Source organism: Crotalus tigris, unplaced genomic scaffold (genome assembly GCF_016545835.1).
Source record: "Crotalus tigris isolate CLP2741 ecotype Arizona unplaced genomic scaffold, ASM1654583v1 scf7180000018879.704157, whole genome shotgun sequence".
Lineage (NCBI taxonomy): Eukaryota > Metazoa > Chordata > Lepidosauria > Squamata > Viperidae > Crotalus > Crotalus tigris.
This window is the reverse complement of record NW_024097253.1, coordinates 198,472-220,131: the sequence shown is the minus strand read 5'-3', so window position 1 is coordinate 220,131 and position 21,660 is coordinate 198,472. Positions and strand designations below refer to the sequence as shown.

Here is a 21,660-nt window from a genome sequence, read left to right as displayed (position 1 = left end):
AGAGTTACCAGTATTGACACTTGTCTACCTGTTAAATTCATCTGTATTATAACTGCAGTTTAAATATTCAAAATAGAGAATAGTCTGTTCACATAATGCTTCTTTTATCCTCCTTAATTTTAGGTACTTTGCAATATATGGCTCCAGAGATCATTGATAAGGGCCCTCAAGGATATGGGGCACCAGCTGATATTTGGTCCCTGGGATGTACTATCATTGAAATGTCAACAGGAAAGGCTCCATTTCATGAGCTTGGGGAGCCACAAGCAGCAATGTTCAAAGTAAGAACTGAATTGAGACTTAAAACAAAAGTTGTTTAAATATGTTCACCTTTCCTGTTGAGTTAGGAAATGTACAGCCAGGTCAGCTGAATCAACCCTGGCGATCAATGAATAGAGTGACAGATGTTGCAACAGATTGTCCTCACATCCAATGTACAGCAGTTTTGCAACTGCTAAATGTTCTAAGTTGTCATCATGAACAGCCCATGCAGAATAAAATATAGTTATGAAGATTCTTGTTACAAGGAAATAATAATAATAATAATAAATAACACCTGCAACATAACACCCCAGACTTAACAATTGTCGATAAGAAAGACAAAAAAGTCTGGATAGTGGACGTGGCAGTGCCTGGAGACAGCAGAATAAACGAGAAAGAACTGGAGAAGATAACAAAATACAAAGACCTACAAATAGAAATAGAAAGACTGTGGCAAAAGCAAGCAAGGGTAGTACCAATAGTAATAGGCTCCTTGGGTACAATCCCAAAACAACTGGAGCACCACTTGAACACCATTGGCATTGACAAATTCGCAATTAGTCAATTGCAAAAGGCGGCCTTACTAGGAACCACCTCCATTCTGCGACGATATCTGTAATAACAACAAACATCCACATCTGTCTATCCCAGGTCCTTGGTAAGGACTCTATAGGTAGACAAAATGCCAAGTCTAGTCTGAACATCTGGCTGACTGTGCGATGATCCAATAATAATAATAGTAATAATAATGATGATGATGATGTTGGAAGGGACCTTGGAGGTCATCTAGTTCAACCTCCGGCTCAGGCAGGAAACCCTATACCATTTCAGACAAATGGCTGTCCAATCTCTTCTTAAAGACTTCCAGTATTGGAGCATTCACAGCTTCTGGAGGCAGGTTGTTCCACTAATTAATTGTTCTAACTCTCAGGAAGTTTTTCTTTAGATCTACATTGCTTCTCTCTTTGGTTAGTTTCCATCCGTTGCTTCTTGTCCTGCCTTCAGGTGCTTTGGAGAATAGCTTGACTCCCTCTTCTTTGTGGCAGCCCCTGAGATATTGGAACACTGCTATCATGTCCCCACTCATCCTTCTCTTCATTAAACTAGACATACCCAATTCCAGCAACTGTTCCTTTTAGCCTCCAGTTTAACCTCCTAATCATCTTTATTGCTCTTCTCTGTACTCTTTCTAGAGTCTTAACATCTTTTTTACATCATGGTGACCATAAATTAGTGTTACAAAACAGACTTTTTGTAAGAAAGAGACTTTTTGTAAGAAAGGAGTCTATGTAAGAAATAGCATTGAAAGAAAGTACAGCTGGATTCTGCAATGTGCCTATAAAAAAATGAAAATTTAAGTCCATATCCAATTTGATAGAGACCTAAACTTGGCAAGTCTGCTTTCTGAATGATCTGAGGAAATACTATAAACACAAACTGTGGTTTAACTAGGTTAAGATTTTCAGGCTCTAATCCTTCTAGCCCTCATTTATCTGATCAGTCCTTTCATTTATTAATTCAAGACAGAGACCCATACATTTAGTAGCTGGAAAACTGAGTTGAATATTACTAAAACATTGATAACATCTTATTCATAACAGGGAATTACTTCTGCCACCTGTTTCAGATAGATTCTTAAACAATATGGTAATAAGTACTGTAGCCAAGCTCCTATCTAGTGTTGAGAAAGTGCCTTTATTACTGCTGTAGCGGTAATCATAATGTGGCCTTTTCTTTTTCCATGGGGATAAATTCAACTCATCTAATGAAGATGGTAGCTTAAATGTGCACTACACATTACCTTGGAATGTGGCTTGTTCATTCTGACTTAATGTGATAAGTGAACCAGTTATTGTGCATGTCTTATGAGGTCCTGTCGGTTTAATCAAGAAACCAGGGGAGTTGTGATATTTGCTTTATATTCATGCTGTGTTGTTCTGTCCCCTCTTGTACTTGCATTGGGACATCCCATACATGTATATAAACTGATTTTGTATTATGACATCACTGCATAGTTTGTGTTATTTTCACTTGCTCAGATGCATCTCTATTACCAGAAATACCTAGAGTTAAGGTACAAAACTGGCTTCTAGCTAATTTCATCCTGTCAGGCAGGGGGTCAGAAAATAAATGTGCTAGCAAAATAAAGAGTGAAAGGAATCATCCTTTAATTAGCAATTTCAGATAAACAGGAAACTGGAGCAAAAATAAAGATGTTCATACCTCTATCTTTCTCTACTACCCGGTAAGTTACAAAATGCTGAGACTCAATACAATTGAAGTCACACTCTCCACAACTAAATCAGTATAACAACTTCCAGATATTTTTCAAGAAAAGCTCTGTGTAGGGTGTCTTGTGGTTTTGAAGACAGGTACAGATAGTTGTTGACAAATCTGCCCAGCTCAGGAAGGATCACATCTGCTGTGGTAGGCAGCCTTGTGTTAAACATTCATTGCCACAGCCACCTGCGCAGCAAGTGGCAAATGAAGATTCAGGTGACTTGCAGGTGCACTGAACCTTTTAAAGATTAGGGCATCCCATTCAAAACATGCTGAATCCTAGTCCCTGGGTAAGTTTCTTATTTATCTTCTGAGTTTCTGGATTTAACTTCAGCTTGTTTTCCATTATCCAGTTTTGGCTAGGATCAGAAGCTGACTTTTGCTGAATGCATTTAAAGATACATTGCTATTGTAAATGTACAATAGTGGAACGGCTTGCCTTCAGAAATCGTGGGCACTCCATCACTGGAGGTTTTTAGGAAGAGACTAGACAGTCACTTGTCTGAGATGGTATAGGTTCTCCTGCTTGAGCGAGGGGCTGGACTAGAAGACCTCCAAGGTCCTTTCCAGTTCTATTCTATTCTAAATCTTGATTACTGTAACAGGCTGTTTCAATTTACCCATTTAGCTGCTGTTGTGCCCTCAGATCAGTTCTCTTTAATTAGGTTTCAAGATATTTGTATATAGTTGTACTTGAGAACAGTAATCATGGTGGGTGGATTTGAATAAAAAAGGTCAAGATCTTTAAAAGTCTTTGTGAGAAATTTCACTGCAATTAAAAAGTTATAGTCATTTTATCTGTGTCCTTTTAAATTCTTATAATTTTGTGCTTGTCTATGACCATTTATAGTATTTTAATGCTGTAAATACTTTAATTGGTAACTTATAAAATACAATATTGTACTATATAAAAGTTAAACTACAATATAGATCGACAAAAGATTAGAAGCAAATATTGTATCTACTGCAAAAATAGCATTGTTTTCAGATGTGTCTTTGACAATGACCTGATGTCTTTGTTGGAACCTCTCCTTGGCCAGAAACCCGTGACCTAGATTTACTGGGAACTTGGCTGTTCTTCAAATGTAACACCCAATATGAATGTGAAGCCTCAAGCTTGGACACCCTGTTTTAGTACTGGGACTTCAGAACCAAATTCTGAAGTATTCAATAGATTAGCTTCAAAAATGTTAGTTATTATTTTAGGTCATATAATTTGAGACAACTGAAAAACTTTTATTTCTCACTTTTATTACTTTAATGCACACAATAAAACAATCCAACATTGAATTAATTTTTAATCTTCAAATAACACAGACAACCATTATTATTTACAGGTTGGGATGTTCAAAATTCACCCTGAAATCCCTGAATCACTTTCTGCTGAAGCTATAGCTTTTATCTTGCTCTGCTTTGAACCTGATCCAAATAAACGTGTTACAGCATCTGATTTACTTAAAGACTCATTCTTAAAACAAGTGAACAAAGGCAAGAAAAATAGAATTGCATTCAAAACTTCAGGTAAAACAAAAAAATCAGCATGTATTCAGCACAGCTAAGAATTATGTAAGAATAATGAGATAAAATTGATTTTATCTCCATATGTGGCAAGAATTATAATTTAAAATTTCCATATGTGGCAAGAATTATAATTTATAGATGAAAAATATGCTTTCTTTGCAAACAATCCATATTTAGTCTCTGGCATGGCCAGAGAAGTTTGACAAAAAAAAATCCTGTCTGACAGCCATTGTCAATTAATGCTTTGGGAGTATAGATCACTATAAAGTAGCTTCTTCTGCTTATATTGTACAATTAACGTTATGGTAATAACCATCCCCCTAAATGATCTGTACAAAACAAGAGTCCTGGGATTTATTAAATAAATGAAGAAGAAAATTATGAGCAAATTTTCCATAGTGAATAGTATTTCCTGGATAAATCTTAGAGCTCTTGTTCTCTTAAGCATGGCTTTATATTGAAAATGAGAACAGTTGAGATGGTTATAGTCCAAAATTGGGTGAGGACTTAAAGTAATTCTAAAACAGTGATTTCTGAGCAAGCATTGATTTGATTTAACTGTGGAAGAAACCTTACACAAATTTCAGTACAGGTGGTTCTTGACTTAATAATCATTCATACAATAATGATATTGTATAATAATAATCAATCATACAACAGCACTGAAAAGTGACATATGACCATTTTTCACACTAAAAATCTGTTGCAGCATGCCCATGGTCAAATTATCAAAATTCAGGTGCTTGGCAACTGGCATGTATTTATAACAGTTGCACTACTCTGGTGTCATGTGCCCACAATTTGTAATCTTGTGGTATGGCTCCATCGGAGCCCGGTTCCGAGGAGGAGGAGAAGATGGAGGAAGATGGCGCAGCCTCTCTGGCCCAAGGAGAACGACCGGAGGAGCAGGACGAGGCAGTACCAGGTCTCTCTAGACTCAGAATGGTCGCCAGAAAGGAAAAGAGGGCACAGAATGACCAAGCAAGGTGGGGAGGAGATGGAAAGGGCAGAGCAGCGCAGAGGAGCAACGGAGCTCTGGAAATGAGCAACTGCCTCCCCCACCCAATCCCCGAGAGCGGAAAACAGAGAGGAGGCAGAATCAGTGCCTGGGCAACTCAGCTACTTGGGAGGAGGACACCCCGCCCTACTTCACAAGGCTCACCTAGAGAATAGGATTTAAGGAGATGCCTTGGGGAGGAGCATTTGTCAGGAACAAGTGTTATATTTGCCAGCAACACTTGCTACAATTCAAGAAACCTTGCTGTTACCAACGACTTGCTGCCTTGCTTTGCCTTGCCTAGCCTTGCCATGTGCGATTATGCAGTGACCCAGCTCAGCTCCGGTTTGGGCTGCGACCCCGGCAAACTATCTGTGTTATGAAGACGCATGTGACCAAGTTTCCTGAATTGTTTTTATTCTCAGCACTGTGCTTCTCTCTCTTGGACTTCTAGCTTCAAGGAACTGCTTGAGGTGTACGCGCGTGTTAAAGCCTTGCTCTTGGGCTTAAAATGAACTGTGGGATTTTGGGGAAGATTGGTTTAATAAAAGGATTTAGGCCTTCGCATTTATTGGTGTTGCTTACGTGCCCTGCCCCAGGTCATAACAATTTGTTCCCAATCCTAAACCCACTTGCTTCCCTTCACCGTGTTTTAAGAGAACGTATGTCAGAATCCAATTATACTTCATCTCCAGTTATCAAATATAGAAAACCCCAATTCTGCCTTCTCTGGATTCTGCCATAAGAGGGAGAGAAGGGGGAGAACAAAGGGGCTTTATGGCCCTCACTTCCTTCAGTATACTTCTAAGGAACTGAATGTGTGTATTGCAAAAGAACTAACCATAAGAATGGGGCCGTTTTCCTTTCATGTAGTTTCTTTGAAGTCTCCATCCAGCCAGGCAATAATGAAAAGGGGGGTGGAAGTGTAATGCCTGAGACTGTCACTGAAAGAGGGGGTTGATTGGGTGGGGCTACTGGGGAAACCCTTAAAACCCTTGAATTGGAGAACTTGAACCCCAAGTCCTGTCTAGCACGCCTGCAACCACTTCTTAATAAAGGATTCCTGTTGGAAGAATTATTCCAAGAGTTCTGTCTTCTTAAGATGTAAAGTGGGGTGGGTCCTTACATTAGACAGGACTTGCAAAATTAATCCATCTGGAAGGGAGACCCTTGCCGAGGGATTTTGCAAAAAATTACCATGTCAGACAATGGAGCAAGAGAGGGGGGAAACTCCCTGGAAAGAGAGCCGCTGACCCAGTTGGAACCTTGCCAGATGTTGGGATCCGAGAGGTCAGATTCCTCAGGAAAAGAAGTGGTGGAGACACGGGACCACAAGCCTCACTGGTCAATGGGCGTTGGAAAGAAAAGTGAGTGGAGAAGGGAATCAAGAAAGGTGACCCTGAGACGGGGGACCAAGCAACCAGAATGGAAGCAGGAGATGGAGAAATCCCTGCACGCAAGTGAAGAGGGAGAAAGCTGGGCACCGTACTCAGACTGGATCCTAGAGAAAGCTATTGACCTGATGAAGAGAACTCTCAGCTCCCTAGGAGAGGAGAATCCTGAGCCCTACGGCCGCCCCAGCTCCTGGAGCCGCAAAGGGAGAGACACCGAGGGGGACGTGGAACCTGCAACCCCGGGGACATCTGCTGATCCAGTAGTCCCCACCCCCTACCGGACCACAGATGGCAATCTGGATGAAAGACACTACCACTAACAACGGAGGCACCTATCCATTCCAACACGTCCGCCGTTGGAGGTGAAATTCAAAGGGGAGCCAACACGCTTGGGGTTTTTCCTAACCCAAGTCCTCAGCTACATGGAGGAATACGGGCAGGACATCCCCAGTGACAAAGCCCGCATCCGGATCGTGCAATCTGCCCTGGATGGATCGGCTGCAGATTGGGTGGTGAACTTGCATGACTCCAATGTCCCAGAACTCAGTAACTTCAACCATTTCATGTCCTCTCTGAGAAGACGATTTGAAGACCCCCTGGCTGATCGCAAAGCCCATGAAAGGATAAAGACGATGAAGCAAGGCAAACGCCCGGTGGCTGAATATACACAAGAATTCCGGGCCATTGCCAGCAAACTGAATTGGCCAGAAGACATCCTCCTTAGCCATTTCAAAGACGGACTAAATTATGATCTATATGACGCTTGCCTGCCCCGAGGGGACCCACACCAACTTGAGGAATGGTACATCTTGGCAGAGGAAGCAGAGATCGACATATTGAAGAGACACCGTCGAGGAAAACAATGGAGCCGCCCCCCGCCGGAGCTGACACACGAACCGGTGAAATCATCGGCTGCAGCCAAGAAGCAAATGGGGTGTTTCAAGTGCGGAAGAGAAGGGCATCGAGCTGTAGAATGCCGCTCCAAAGCCCCCCAGCACAACCCAGACAGATCCCCAACCAACAAATCCGGAAAGTCTTCAGCTAAGCCAAAAGAAACTGCCATGAGAATGATGGAAATTGCGGAACCCCCCACTTCTACTCACCAAGGGGAAAAAACTCCAGCCTACACCACAGGGCCGGTGGATACCTCAGATGACAGCTCGGAGGGCGAACCCCTGGTAAGTGGACACATCACACCCATCCTCAAGACAGTGACTATATTAATCCCCCCCCATGCCCGAAGCTGTGAAGGTGAAAGCCTTAATAGACTCTGGCTGCACCCGCTGCCTCATTAGCCCAACACTAGTGGGTAATCTGGGCATCCCATTGAGGAGACTGGAACAACCAATCTCATTTGGCCAGTTAGATGGATCCATAGCAGGGGGGTGCCAGCTACTCTAGCCACTCTACCAATACACCTCTCCCTGGGCAAACATGAAGAGGACATAACGTTTGTGGTGACCCCAGGCATGGAATGCCCAATGATTCTAGGGATGGAATGGTTGAAAAAATGGAACCCCTGGGTAAATTGGAGGACGACAGAAATCAAATTCCTGAAGGGGGACCCTATGGACTTAAAACCCCAAGGGAGGCTACCAGAATCAAGAATAGAAAAAGCATCCATAGGAGAGGAAAAAAGATTAACAGAAATACCAGAGGAATATAGAGACCTTGCTGAAGTTTTCAGTGAGGAGAGGGCGAATGAGCTCCCCCCCCACCGACCCACAGACTGTACCATTGAATTCAAGCCTGGGGCAAAACTCCCGAAGCCCAGATTATACTCCATGAGCCCAAAGGAGAAGGAGGAAATGGAAAGATTCATAAAAAAAAACCTAGAGAGAGGTTTCATTGAGCCAGCCAAGCCTAAAGTGGCTGCCCCGGTCCTTTTTAGAGAGAAGAAGGATGGCTCTTTACGTTTATGCGTGGATTATAGGGCCCTGAATACAATCAGTGAAAGCAACCTATACCCGCTGCCCCTCATGAAAGACATGCTGTCACACCTATCGAAAGGGAAACTTTTTTCTAAACTAGACTTAAGGGAAGCTTACTATCGAGTGAGAATCAAGGAAGGGGACGAATGGAAGACTGCATTTAACTGCCCCATGGGGTGCTATCAATTCAAAGTCTTGCCATTTGGATTACAAGGGGGCCCTGCAGTCTTTATGCAATTAATCAATGACGTTCTAAGGGAGCACCTGTTTAAGGGGGTCCTTGTTTACTTGGACGACATTCTTATCTTTACTGAAACAAAAGAGGAACACGTCAACCTTGTCAGAGCGGTTTTAAAGAAGCTGCGAGCCGCCCACCTATATGCCAAACTCTCAAAATGCGAATTCCACCAGGAAAGGATAGACTACGTAGGTTATCGCATATCCCCACAGGGCATTGAAATGGACCCAGAGAAGGTCAAAGCAGTATTAGATTGGGCACCACCCCGCACAAGAAAGCAACTACAAAGTTTCCTGGGCTTTGCAAACTTTTACCGCCAATTCATCCCCTCATTTGCCCAGATAGCCTTGCCCCTCACTAACTTACTAAAAACGAAAGCATCCTCAGTAAAACCTAGCCAGCCACTAACATGGACAATGGAGTGCCAAGCAGCGTTTGAGAGACTAAAGAGACTTTTTTCTGCCGAACCAGTACTAAGGCACCCAGACATGGACAAGCCCTTCGTAATACAGGCAGATGCAAGGGATGTGGCAGTGGGGGCTGTTCTATTACAAGAAAACAATGAAGGGGTATTGCAACCCTGTGCATATACATCCAAGAAACTCACGGAAACAGAACAGCGCTGGCCCGTATGGGAGAAGGAGGCTTATGGGATACGTTGGGCATTACTCACGTGGCGACAGTTCCTGGAAGGCAACAAAATCCCCTTCCAGGTGGGGACCGATCACAAAAATTTAGAAGCCCTGAAAACGTCCAGGAAACTCAATCCCAAACAAGCCCGCTGGTCTCAGCATTTTCACCAGTTCCAGTTTAAACTCAAACATTTACCAGGGAGAAAGAACTTCCTGGCAGATGCTCTATCTCGCATGCCTCAATATAACAGCGCACAAACCACAGACTCTAGACCACTAATGGCAGAGTCACAACTGGCAGCACCAGTAACCACAAGAACCCAAGCCAAATTAAAACCACAACTGGACAGCCAAACTGGAATTGAATTCAGAAAAAGTTTGGAAACAGATGAATGGTTCCAGAAAAACAAAAATGTGTGCACAATGAGAGACGGGTTGCCTTGGGTAGAGGAAAAGTTATATATACCAACAACCCAAAGAATCACTTTCATGCAGCTTTGCCATGACACAAAATCAGCAGGGCATTTTGGATTTGTAAAAACTTTACACTTAATTAAATGGCAATTTTGGTGGCCATCAATAAAAAAGGACATAGAAAGTTATGTTGCCAGCTGCCCAACCTGTGCATCGGCAAAGAGGTTGCAAGGGAAATCGCCAGGGCTATTACAACCAGTGGCAAGTCCCTCAGCCCCCTGGAGGGAAATAGCCATGGATTTTATAGTGGAATTGCCAGAAAGCAATGGGAATACTGTTATCTGGACAGTCACGGACTTGTTTTCCAAACAGGTGCACTTTATCCCTTGCCAAAAGATTCCCACTGCAAAGGCCTTAGCAAAACCTTTCATCCAGCACATTTACAGATTGCACGGGGCACCCCAACGCATCATCTCTGATAGGGGAGTGCAATTTACGTCTGCATTTTGGAAGGAATTTTTATCCCTCTTAGGGACCACTCAGGGACTGACATCTAGCCATCACCCTCAGACAGATGGACAAACGGAACGTTGTCATTCAGTACTTGAGCAATATTTGAGATGTTTTTTAAATTTCCAACAGAGTGATTGGACGGACTTACTCCCTTTTGCAGAAGTTGCCTACAATAATGCAGTCCACTCCAGCACAGGCTACACTCCTTTTCAAACGGTCAAAGTTTCAGCCCCATGCCAGAATTAACCCCAAATGAACCAATGATCCCATCACTCAAAGAATGGATGGAAAAACTACAAAACACCTGGCCAATAGTTAGAAAAGCACTAGATGAAGCTAGGCATGCATACAAAGCACAAGCCGATAAAAAAAGGGTTGAGCCTACACCATTCATTATAGGAGAAATGGTGTACTTCTCTACAAAATACCTAAAGTCCCTACAGCCTGTAAAAAACTTGGACCAAAATATATAGGACCTTTTCCAATTAAAAGAATCATAAATCCAGTAACAGTAGAATTAGAATTACCCAAAAATCTCAGGCAAATACACCCAATTTTTCATTGCAGCTTGCTGAAAAGAGAGCATCAATCACCTCTACGGCCAAAAATCCCCCCCCACCACCTCCAATCATGGTGGAGGGCGAACAACACTTCGAAATAAAAGAGATCCTTGACTCTAGGAGATATCATGGAGCAACTCAGTACCTAGTTGCCTGGAAACACCTCCCTCCCTCACAAAACGAGTGGGTCCATAAACGTCATGTCAGAGCCCCGAAGCTATTGAAGAAGTTTCACACAGAGTATCCTAACAAGCCTGACTAACTTTTATACCTGTTTTGGTTTCTTCCAGGTGGATCTCTCTTATTTTTAAGGGGGGCCGGATGTCAGAATTCAATTATACTTCATCTCCAGTTATCAAATATAGAAAACCCCAATTCTGCCTTCTCTGGATTCTGCCATAAGAGGGAGAGAAGGGGGAGAACAAAGGGGCTTTATGGCCCTCACTTCCTTCAGTATACTTCTAAGGAACTGAATGTGTGTATTGCAAAAGAAGTAACCATAAGAATGGGGCCGTTTTCCTTTCATGTAGTTTCTTTGAAGTCTCCATCCAGCCAGGCAATAATGAAAAGGGGGGTGGAAGTGTAATGCCTGAGACTGTCACTGAAAGAGGGGGTTGATTGGGTGGGGCTACTGGGGAAACCCTTAAAACCTTGAATTGGAGAACTTGGACCCCAAGTCCTGTCTAGCATGCCTGCAACCACTTCTTAATAAAGGATTCCTGTTGGAAGAATTATTCCAAGAGTTCTGTCTTCTTAAGATGCAAAGTGGGGTGGGTCCTTATAACGTACCTGCTGTTGCTGGAGAAGATGGAGCAGCTCCTCGGGGACAATGTGCACTTTTCCCAGAAAGTTGCTCTTCTTTCCATGCAGCTCCCACAGCTGCAGGCTGGGTAGCTGCATCGCAAATGCCCTTTGGTGCTTCTGGACAAATTTGATGGCTCATTGGCTCAATTCCCAACATTTTTTGGACAGTGCCAGCTGTACATGAGCCTTCAGGCTGGGCAACTCTCTTGTTGAGCTCTCCTAGTGAACTGACACCTGAGAGAATTGCGGCAGGGCCAAGGGCCACTCACGGATTGCATTAGTGAATTCTGGGTTGTCAGCCCGGGCCTTCATTGAAACGAGGCTGCTTTAATGGACCAGTTCCAGGAAGGCCTGTCTCCCGAACTGCTGGATGAGTTGCCCACACTGATTGTCTCCACACACTCCACGATGCCTACATATTGATGCACGGCTCCAGCAGATAGGCACAACAATGGATGGAAGCCTCACCAGCACCCACCAAGACAGTGCCAGTACCAGCATCAGAAGAGCCTATGAACCACACCTCACCCAAGCCGAGAAAGACTGACGGCATCCTGAAGACCTTTGCTTGTGGCAGACTGCGTTGTTTGGTGACCCCCGTGAAATGGTCGTTCGACCCCAAATGGGGTCACGACCCACAGGTTTAGAACCGCTGGCCTAAGGAATACCAGGATGCTGAACAAGCAACAGGTGCAGTGGTCATTGTTCTTTGCCCTGGTGGGTGGAACCAGCATGCACATGTGCCATCCCGTAAGTCCCAGTTCTCCCTGAAGAAGGATAAGAAGCCACCCAGGATGGTGATCCACCTGGAACAGTTCGCAGCTATTGAATCTGGACCTATGGGCCAGGATTCACGAGGTGCAACAACAGGATCTGTTCATGGAGGTTCAGTGATGGGGGGATGCAACCCCATGGATATATATGGAGGACCTGTTATGCTTTCGCGACCATCTCTATGTTCCTGGGGGACTCCTCTGGCCTTGTCCAGTATCAATGCCATGACAGCCCAGTGGCAGGACATTTAAGGGTCTTTAAGTCATTGCACTTTGTGTCGCCCACATTCTTGTGGCCATGACTCCGAAATGACATGTCAGGGTATGTGATGTCATGCATGCTATGTCAGCAGGCCAAATACACCACTGGTGCAACCCCTGGGCTGTTGTAGCCTCTGCCCACAATAGGAAGGCCTTGGGGGGGCTGGTCTCGTTGGACTTTATCACAGACTTTCCCCCAGCGAAGGGTGCCACCACAATATTGGTGGTTGTAAACATGCTGACCAAGATGGCCCATTTAATCCCATGTGCAGGTCTCCCCTCCATTTGGGTGATAGCATGTCTGTTCATCAAGCAGATATTCTGGCTACATTAGCTTCCAGAGAGGGTAGTGTCTGACTGAGACACGCAGTTCATGGCATGCTTCTGGCAGACACTACTAACAAAACTGAGAGTTCAGGCATGTCTGTCAGCTCATCATTGGGAGACTGACAGGCACAGAGAAAGTAAATGCTATGCTGGAGCAGTACCTCCAGTGCTTCAGTAACCAGCAGCAGGACAATTAGGTGGACGTCTTGGCATTGGCAGAGTTTGCATTTAACAACTCCCACCAGAGTGTCCCTGTTCTTTACGAGCTATGGGTTCCACCTGTGGCTCTTCCTGTTGGCTCCATTGGATTGTCCAGTACTGGCCATGGACATGTTCCTCTAGGTGCTGCGTGCCATATACCAGGTCGTGAGAACGTAGTTGGAGAAGACCAAGGAGGACTACAAGAGGTTTGCGGAACAGCATCGGCAAGAGGTTCCATCACTAGCCATAGATGATCAGGTTTGGTTATCTATGTGGTACCCGCCGATGACTCACCCCTTGAAGAAACTTGACCACCGCTATTTGGGACTGTTCCCGGTCGAAGTGATCAACCCAGTGGCCTTCCAGCTGACTCTGCCACATACCATATGGATCCAGCCAGTGTTCCATCAGTTGTTCCTGGTGCCTGTGATGGCAGATAGTTGGCATCATCTGGCTCCACCGCCGCCCAGATCAGTAGTCCTGAGTTCGGATAGCAATAGGGATTCAGTAAATTGTGGCATGGAAAGGTCATGGACTTCACCTGGGTGGACGCCTCCAATGTCTATGCCCCTCACCTGGTCTGGGACTTCCATGCCTGGTTCCCGCAACACCCTCATCTGTCTGGTCCCGGAGGAGGGGTCTCTGCAGGAGGGGATAATGTCATGCCTCCATCGGAACCCAGTTCTGAGGAGGAGGAGGAGGAGGAGGAGATGTAATCGGGGCTAGTGGAGGAAGATGGTGCAGCCTCTCTGGCCCAGGAGGAACGACTGGAGGAGCAGGACAAGGCAGTCCCGGGTCTCTCTAGACTCGGAATGGTTGCTAGAGAGGAAGAGAGGGTGCAGGGTGACTGAGCAAGGAGGGGAGGAGATGGAAAGGGCAGGCAATGCAGAGGAGCGACGGAGCTCTGGAGATGAGCAACTGCCTCCCCTGCCCGATCCCCGAGAGCGGAGAATGGAGAGGAGGCAGAATCAGTGCCAGGCAACTCAACTACTCGGGAGGAGGACACCCGGCTCCTCTTCACAAGGCTTACCTGGAGAATAGGATTTAAGGAGATGCCATGGGGAGGAGCTTTTGTCGGGAACAAGTGTTGTATTTGCCAGCAACACTTGCCACGATTCAAAAAACCTTGCTGTTACTGACGACTTAGTGCCTTGCTTTGCCTTGCCTAGTCTTGCCATGTGCAAGTTTGCAGTGATCCAGCTCAGCTTTGGTTTGGACCATGACCCCAGCAAACTCTCTGCAGGGGGGGCAGGTTGAGCTGTCACTCCAGGTGCTTTGGCTGAAGGGGTCATTGCTGCTGCGGAAACTGATTCGTTGGCAGATGTCATACCATTGGTTGCTGTGGCTGGAAGTGGCTGACTATTGGGTTGTGCAGTTCAGACGAGGGCTTCGCATATCTTGAGGTTCTCAGGAAAAAACTACATGAATCTCATGGTTTGCTCCATCAGTTGGCTTGGCCATGCTCTTTGCCTTTCTCTTCTTCCTCCAGTTCTTCCAGTTCCATTTGTTCCTATTGATGGCTGCCATGTCCTACATGAGTGAAAATCAACCCCATGGGTCATTCTTCCCAATCTTCCCTCCCCCTGACACCCAGGGACCACCTGGGTCTCAGCGAGTCACTGCAGCTTTCTGCTTCTCCCTTCCACTCAGAAACATCCAGTCCTGGAGGAGGCCTGGATGAAGCCTCCCGCAGCATTCAATCTTTTCCTGATCACTCCCTTGAGCCGACATCATGTGTACAGTCGCTACAGTAAAGGTGATGTCCTCTCAGGGTTGACCACAATTGCAGATTCTGACTAATGTCAGACCTGCCCCAGTCTCATCCCTTAGGGAAGCAAAAACCCTCAACTTCAGTTATTTGAAGTGAAATGTACTTTTATTAAGAGATGCTGGTTGCAGTAAAATCAGGCAGAATCTGAGTTTCTTGCACAACAAGACCAAACTATGTCCTTCAAATCCGTCACTTCCCTCCCATGACCAGTCTAAACCCAGCCAATGTGATGCTGCTTGGATGTTTTGGGAACGCTGAAGTATTTGGACTCGTAACATTCAGAGCAAATGGCCTTGAAGACGCCTTGGCACTAACAGGTCACAGGTTTATCTGTTTTTCTTCAGCTGTCATCCCCCCTTTCAAATTCCCACACAAAAATGCATACAGGTTTATTGCTGGCCCCCCTCATGCTTCCCCCTACCCAGTCCTTTGATGGCAGGATGTCAGCACGGTGCCAAGCCAAATATGGTGGACCTACAAGCAGTTCATTTAGTGACCGTTTGAAGTTACAACAGCACTGAAAAAGTGACCATTTTCACACTTAATGACCATTGCAGCATCCCCATGGTTAAAATTCACACATTTGGCAACTGACACATTTATGATGGTTGCAGTGTCCCAGGGTCATTTTGTGACCTTCTGACAAGCAAAGTCGATGAGGGAGCCAGATTGATTTAACAACCGTGATACTAACTTAACAACTGCAGTGATTCACTTAACAAGTGTTGCAAGAAAGATCGTAAAATGGAGCAAAACCCACTTAACAAATGTCTCACTTAGCAAAAGAAATGTTGGGCTCAATTGTAGTCTTAAGTCAAGGACTACTTGTAATCAGTTTGGGTTTTATTTTTCTGCTTTGCTTTTCCAGTGTCTTGTTTGATTATATTTGATAGCTATTTTAATTAAAATTGATTGTAGACCAGTTTTTCCATTGCTTAAGAGTCGAATAACATTTTTATTTATTCCTTTGCTCCTTTCCAGATTACAATCGTAGCACTTCTCTGCCTCTGCCAGTCCATGGGGAGCAGGCTGGCAGTAATAGCAGTGAGCCTAGCTCTGTCTCTCCAGACTCAGATGTGCAATCTGACATGTTTGAAAAAGCAAAGCGTTCTCTTTCTGAAGTTCAATCAAAGAGTCCCATTTCCCATTTATTAAGGTATAATTTACTATTGTCAAATTACTTGCCTGGTTGTAGAAGGTATTGCGGGGGCAGTTTTATGTTAGCTGTATAGCATAAGCTTTGGATGCTAAGCAGTAGTTTGGTGGCAATCTAATTCACTCATTTGAAGCGATTTGAATGTGCTACACATAGAAACGTGTGCACACGGACAAGATTTAATTCCTTATCTTTGATGTTGATGTGGAGCAGCTTTGTATCAACTCAGACACGGCAATTGAATAAGTTGTGTATCTCTTACTTTATTGTCCCCTTTATGGCATTGGTACTCACGGCTTCTATATCACTTGTATAGGTTAGTCTGAAACTAGAATTATGTATTTTTTACTTGCTGACATTTCCATCTGAATCTCCAGGAAGGTGGCAACGTTTTGTTCAATTTCAATTGTTGTCAGGAAGTTTGCATCCTGATCTTTATGCCAGTTGGGAGTTTGCTGGTGTGCTGGAAAATAGTCTGATGATCATCTCAGAATGTCCTTTTGTTACTTATCTTTTTACTATATTTTATTGAATCAATAAAATAAGTTACTTAACAATTAGGACATGTTTTATTCATAATTTTATGTGATCATTCATACTTTTCTGTGAATGTTGTCATTTCTGACATAGTGTTCCTGATGATAGCTCAATTCCAGATGAGCGAAATTCCTCTTCTTCCCTTGAGGAAAAAGATTCTGGTCTTTTCTTACTAAAAAAGGACAGTGAACGTCGTGCAATTCTTTATAGAATACTTAAGGAAGAGCAGAATCAAGTAGCTTCTAATCTACAAGAATGTGCAGCACAGGTAATAACATACCTTGCTAGTTTGCAAAGAAGCTAATACTATGGTAAAATTATTGCTTTATATGACAATTTTAAAACACAGTACTTTATAGAGTAGGATTTGTTGGCATAACAATATGAAAGTCAAGAGAAATGATACATTTTTCCTTTTGATTTTTGGCCATAATTCTCCCAAACATTTGGCTCTCTTCTCTTCTCTTCTCTTCTCTTCTCTTCTCTCCTCTCCTCTCTTCCTTCCTTCCTTCCTCCCTCCCTCCCTCCCTCCCTCTCCCTGGACTAAATCAGCAATCAGTTCCCACAGGATGACATAAAAAAATATTTCAACTAAATTTCATGCTAGGACCTTCTCTGGCTTCTAGGATCAGTTTATTTTTATAATTATACATGCATAGAAAATTGCTTTATACTTTTTATACTTTCTAAGCATTAGGAGAAACACTAAATAAACATTATTAAATGGAAATTTTCATAGAAGAAGTCATAAAAAGTGATATGGTACAGAAATAATGAGTTTATTTTTCCTTCTACTTCTTTTCTAATCTCGGGAACCCAAATACAAAAAGTTGTATTAAGTAGCTGAAGAGCAAAAACAGCATCATGTGAAAGGTTAAGCATACCTGCACCTTCTTTTTTAAAAGACTTTTTGTCCCGCTTTATTATTTTCTAATAAATAAAATGGCGAACATACATAATACAAGTAGTCCTCGACTTAACAGTTCATTTACTGATTGTTCACAACAGCAGTGAAAAAAGTTATGATTGTTTTAGACACAACAATTGCAGCATCCCCATGGTTACGTGATCAAAATTCAGATGCTTGGCAACTGACTCATATTTATGACAATTGCAGTGTCCCAGGGTCATGAGATAACCTTCTGCGACCTTTTGACAAGCAAAGTCAATGGGGAAGCCAAATTCACTTAACAACTGTGCTAGTAACAACTGCAATGATTCACTTAACAACTGTGGCAAGAAAAATTAGACCAAATTCACTTAATAAGTGTCTCACTTAGCAACAGAAATGTTGGGCTCAATTGTGGTGTTAGTCGAGGACTACCTGTACTCCTTTCTCTTCCTATTTTCCGCACAACAAAACCCTGTGAAGTAGTTTCAGCTGAGAGTGAAACTGATCCAGTCATCCAGCTGGTTTTCATGCCTAAGACAGGACTAGAACTCACAATCTCCTGATTTCTGGCACCTTAGTCATTACACCAAACTGGCTCTTACTGCTCTTCCATTTCTAATTACTCCTGTATAATTACATAAGAAAATAAAATAACTGAAATAGGTAGCTTTCAGTTATACTATCAATATTCAATTTGACAAACCAGTAACTAAACCTCTTTTCAATTTATGATTCAATAATGTGATTTAGGATAATTATGGGTTTGAGTTAGTTTTTTACAATAGTTGTAACATTTGTTGAACTCATCATTTCTGGCTTTTTTTTTGCATATTCATATTTTTCAGAGTTCTGAAGAGCTGCATCTTTCGGTTGCTCACATTAAGCAGATAATTGGGATTTTAAGAGATTTCATACACTCTCCTGAACACAGAATTATGGCATCAACTATATCAAAGTTGAAAATGGATCTTGATTTTGACAGTCCTTCAATCAACCAGATTCAATTAGTATTGTTTGGATTTCAAGATGCAGTATGTTCAATCCTAGCTTAATATTTGAAATACAGAGAATATCACCGTTTTGCTATTGCAAACATTTATGTATTCTTAAGCGCTTTAGCATAGCTGGTATATATTCTCCAGTAAGAGCAAATGAATACATTTCTTATGATCTAAAATTAAAGAAAATTACACCAAGACCATAGCATTCTAAAGTAAGGGCAGAAGACAAGCCTACCTGATGCTCATTAGATACAAACATTTCATTGCAGATGATGATTAAAGTACATACAAAATCTTTCAGAACATTTTTATTTATAAAATTGCTGAAAATGAATTCCACTTTCTACATTGTAAAATATTTGTGCATAAAACTTTAAGTAAGCAAATATCCCAGGTACTTTTACATAGCAGTGTAGATATATTATTTCATCTGTAGCATTTTTCTTTGCCTGGATGGCAATATAGTTGCAGATAATAAAAATAAAACATTAAAATGATTAAGGAAATATCTGTTCTGAATACTACAAACTTTGACTTTTCTTTAAAAACAGTGATTATAATTTTATTCAGTTATTAAACAATCATTCTGTCAATCTATCCAGTTTTTACCATGAAAATTAAGCTTTCCTTAAGCTAGGTCTTCAAATGATAATGTTGACTGAAAATTCTGAATTGTAATATCAAAACATTTAATTAGCACTAAATTAAGAAAGTTGGATAGTAGATAACCATCAATGTTGTTCTTCAAATATAAACAACTACCTTTCCCCCAAAAATATAAAAATTGAAGTTCTTCATATTTATTGAATCTTGAGAAAATGTCTTTTTCTGATATAAACTCAGTTGCTAAAAGGCGCTATTAACCCAAGTTTCTTTATTGTAATGTTGCAGTTACCTGATTAGTAGGTTGGATTAATAAATACACAATTTGTTTGCCTCTTTTTAACAGGTGAACAAAGTATTAAGGAATCATTTAATCAAACCTCATTGGATGTTTGCGATGGATAATATAATACGGCGTGCAGTTCAAGCAGCCATTACTATTCTTATTCCTGGTAAGTGAAATTGCATGGATAATTTGCTGTGTTTAGCCCTGTTAGTATGACATGCTACAGAGTGAGACACACCCAATATATCTTAAAAGAACCACTAACATCATTTGTGAAATTAATACAAAAACTGAAGATTCCTGTCATCACAACATATTTTTGGGATACTCCTTGCAGTATCAATTTATATTTGAAATCTAATAGACTGATACCTAAAAGTGACAATATTTAGATTTTTAAAAAAGTATCTATATAATGGCATTAGATTTTTGTCCTGTGCTATAAGATATGTATAAAAATCATGGTCATAGATTATCATCAGATTTTTTTGATAATGACAAGTGGAGTAGAAATGTTTGTACACATAGGATGCAGAGCTTGGCCAGAACACACACACACACACACACACACACACACACACACACACACCATCCTTATTGGTGATTTGTTTCTTCTTCAATCTCAATAAAAAAATACTAGGAAGGAAACAAAAGGACTAGAACACATCCCCTCCAGCAACCAACACTCCAATAAGCAGGCACCAGACAAATGGACAAAAGACAATAATCAAGGAGGAAACCACCTACCCATCAAAACAGGCAGAGGAGCAGTTAAACAGTTAAACAGGAGCAGTTTTCTATTTGTCTCCCTCTTTGATTCAAACCCAGAAATAGGTTTCTGGCAAATCCAACTTAGTAAAATATTTTCCCTTTGGCCAAATGGGCTAACATGTCTTTCCTTAGGAGCAATGGGTAGATGTTTTTCACACACATAGCACTTAGCCCTCTATAATGCACGTATAGGCCCAGGGACCCATCCTTTTTCTCCTGGAACAGTATCAGGGTGGCCATCTTGGGTTGGGCCAGTTGGACAAACCACCGTTTCAGGTTTTTGTCTATAAAAGAGTGTAACCCTCCAACTCTCTGGGAATCATAGAGTACAATTTGGGTTTGGGTAGTTTAGCTCCTGGCATGAGCTCTATGGAGCAGTCCATTGGCTGGTGGGGGGGGAGTTCATCTGAACCCTTCTTGCTAAACACACCCTCAGTACTTCGGTGGAGTTTGGGGATTACCCTTCTTCTGCTCTTGCATTGCAGTGCCCACCTCTTGCCTCGGCCTTGGGATCTCTAAGGCTTTGCCTGGTTTCCTTTCAGCCTCAGGTGGCTGGATTTTAGCAGCTCCCTCCTCCAGTTCACGTAGGAGTTCCATTTCTGTAACCACGCCAGTCCCAACACCAAATGTGTCATCATGCCAGGGGCCACAATAAAACTCAAGTGTGTGTCCCCAGTTTTGCATTTCTATCAGCTTGGTGACAAATGGTGGGATTCCCCCCTGCTACAGAGCCATCTAACTGTCAGAATGCCACCAATACTTTGAGCAGTCTAAATCTCATCCCTAGTTTCTCCACCAGGGCAAAGTTGACCAAGCACCTGGTGCACTCTGAGTCCAGAAGGGCCATTAGGCTGACTTTTTGTCCTGAGGATTGGATTATCAGCTTAATGTCATGGGGATGATCAGGCTACTTACCACGGGGCTCACCATCTGAGTCAGTGTTGCTCTCCCCCAGGCCTCTCGCTGGGGTGGTTGGAGTTCTCTCACCTTTCCTGGGGGATGGGGTGAACTCTATGACCTTCCAGGGCTGTCTCGTGGGCTCATGGTGATGGCTTGGCAGGCTTCTTGGTGGACTCGGGGTTGTTTTCTGAGTCAGTCGGTTGGATCTGCACTTAGTGGCCCATTGCCTCTCTTTTCCACACTTGAAGCAAGTTGTGCACCCATCTGCTTTTGGGGTTTCTTCTCCGGGAAGGATTTCTGCCACCTCCTCTCTGGGTGATGCTTGTTTCGGCCAAGTCGATCACTGCTTCCTCAGCTCGGACATGCCAACCATGGAGCATGGGGGAGGCACCCCTGGAGATGCAGGTGTTGTAGGACCTCATCAGTTAGCCCATCTTTGAAGTAGCAAATCAGGATGTCTTGTGGCCAGCTGTTGAGCCTAAAGGCCAGGTCGCAGAACTCCTGGGTGTACTCAGCCACACTTCTCCAGCCTGGCTGATGGTTTTCACGAGGTCCCTGGTTTTGCGATCAGCAAAGGGTTCCTCTAAGTGTTTAAAGAGTGCTGCCATGAAGCAGTTGAAATTCCTCAGCTTCAGG

General features: G+C 43.0%; 1 protein-coding gene across 3 annotated transcripts in view; it reads left to right on the top strand.

Annotated features, from left to right (window-relative positions):
- The window catches only part of MAP3K15 (mitogen-activated protein kinase kinase kinase 15), an 86,759-nt gene that overhangs the window by 60,870 nt on the left and 4,229 nt on the right, over positions 1-21,660 (top strand). For all 3 annotated transcript variants that reach the window (XM_039357209.1, XM_039357210.1, XM_039357212.1), the window contains 6 exons: positions 124-281; positions 3,879-4,062; positions 15,860-16,034; positions 16,665-16,839; positions 18,309-18,494; positions 19,414-19,519. In XM_039357209.1, coding sequence (XP_039213143.1) covers positions 124-281; positions 3,879-4,062; positions 15,860-16,034; positions 16,665-16,839; positions 18,309-18,494; positions 19,414-19,519 — 984 coding nt within the window. The remainder of the gene's footprint in view (positions 1-123; positions 282-3,878; positions 4,063-15,859; positions 16,035-16,664; positions 16,840-18,308; positions 18,495-19,413; positions 19,520-21,660) is intronic.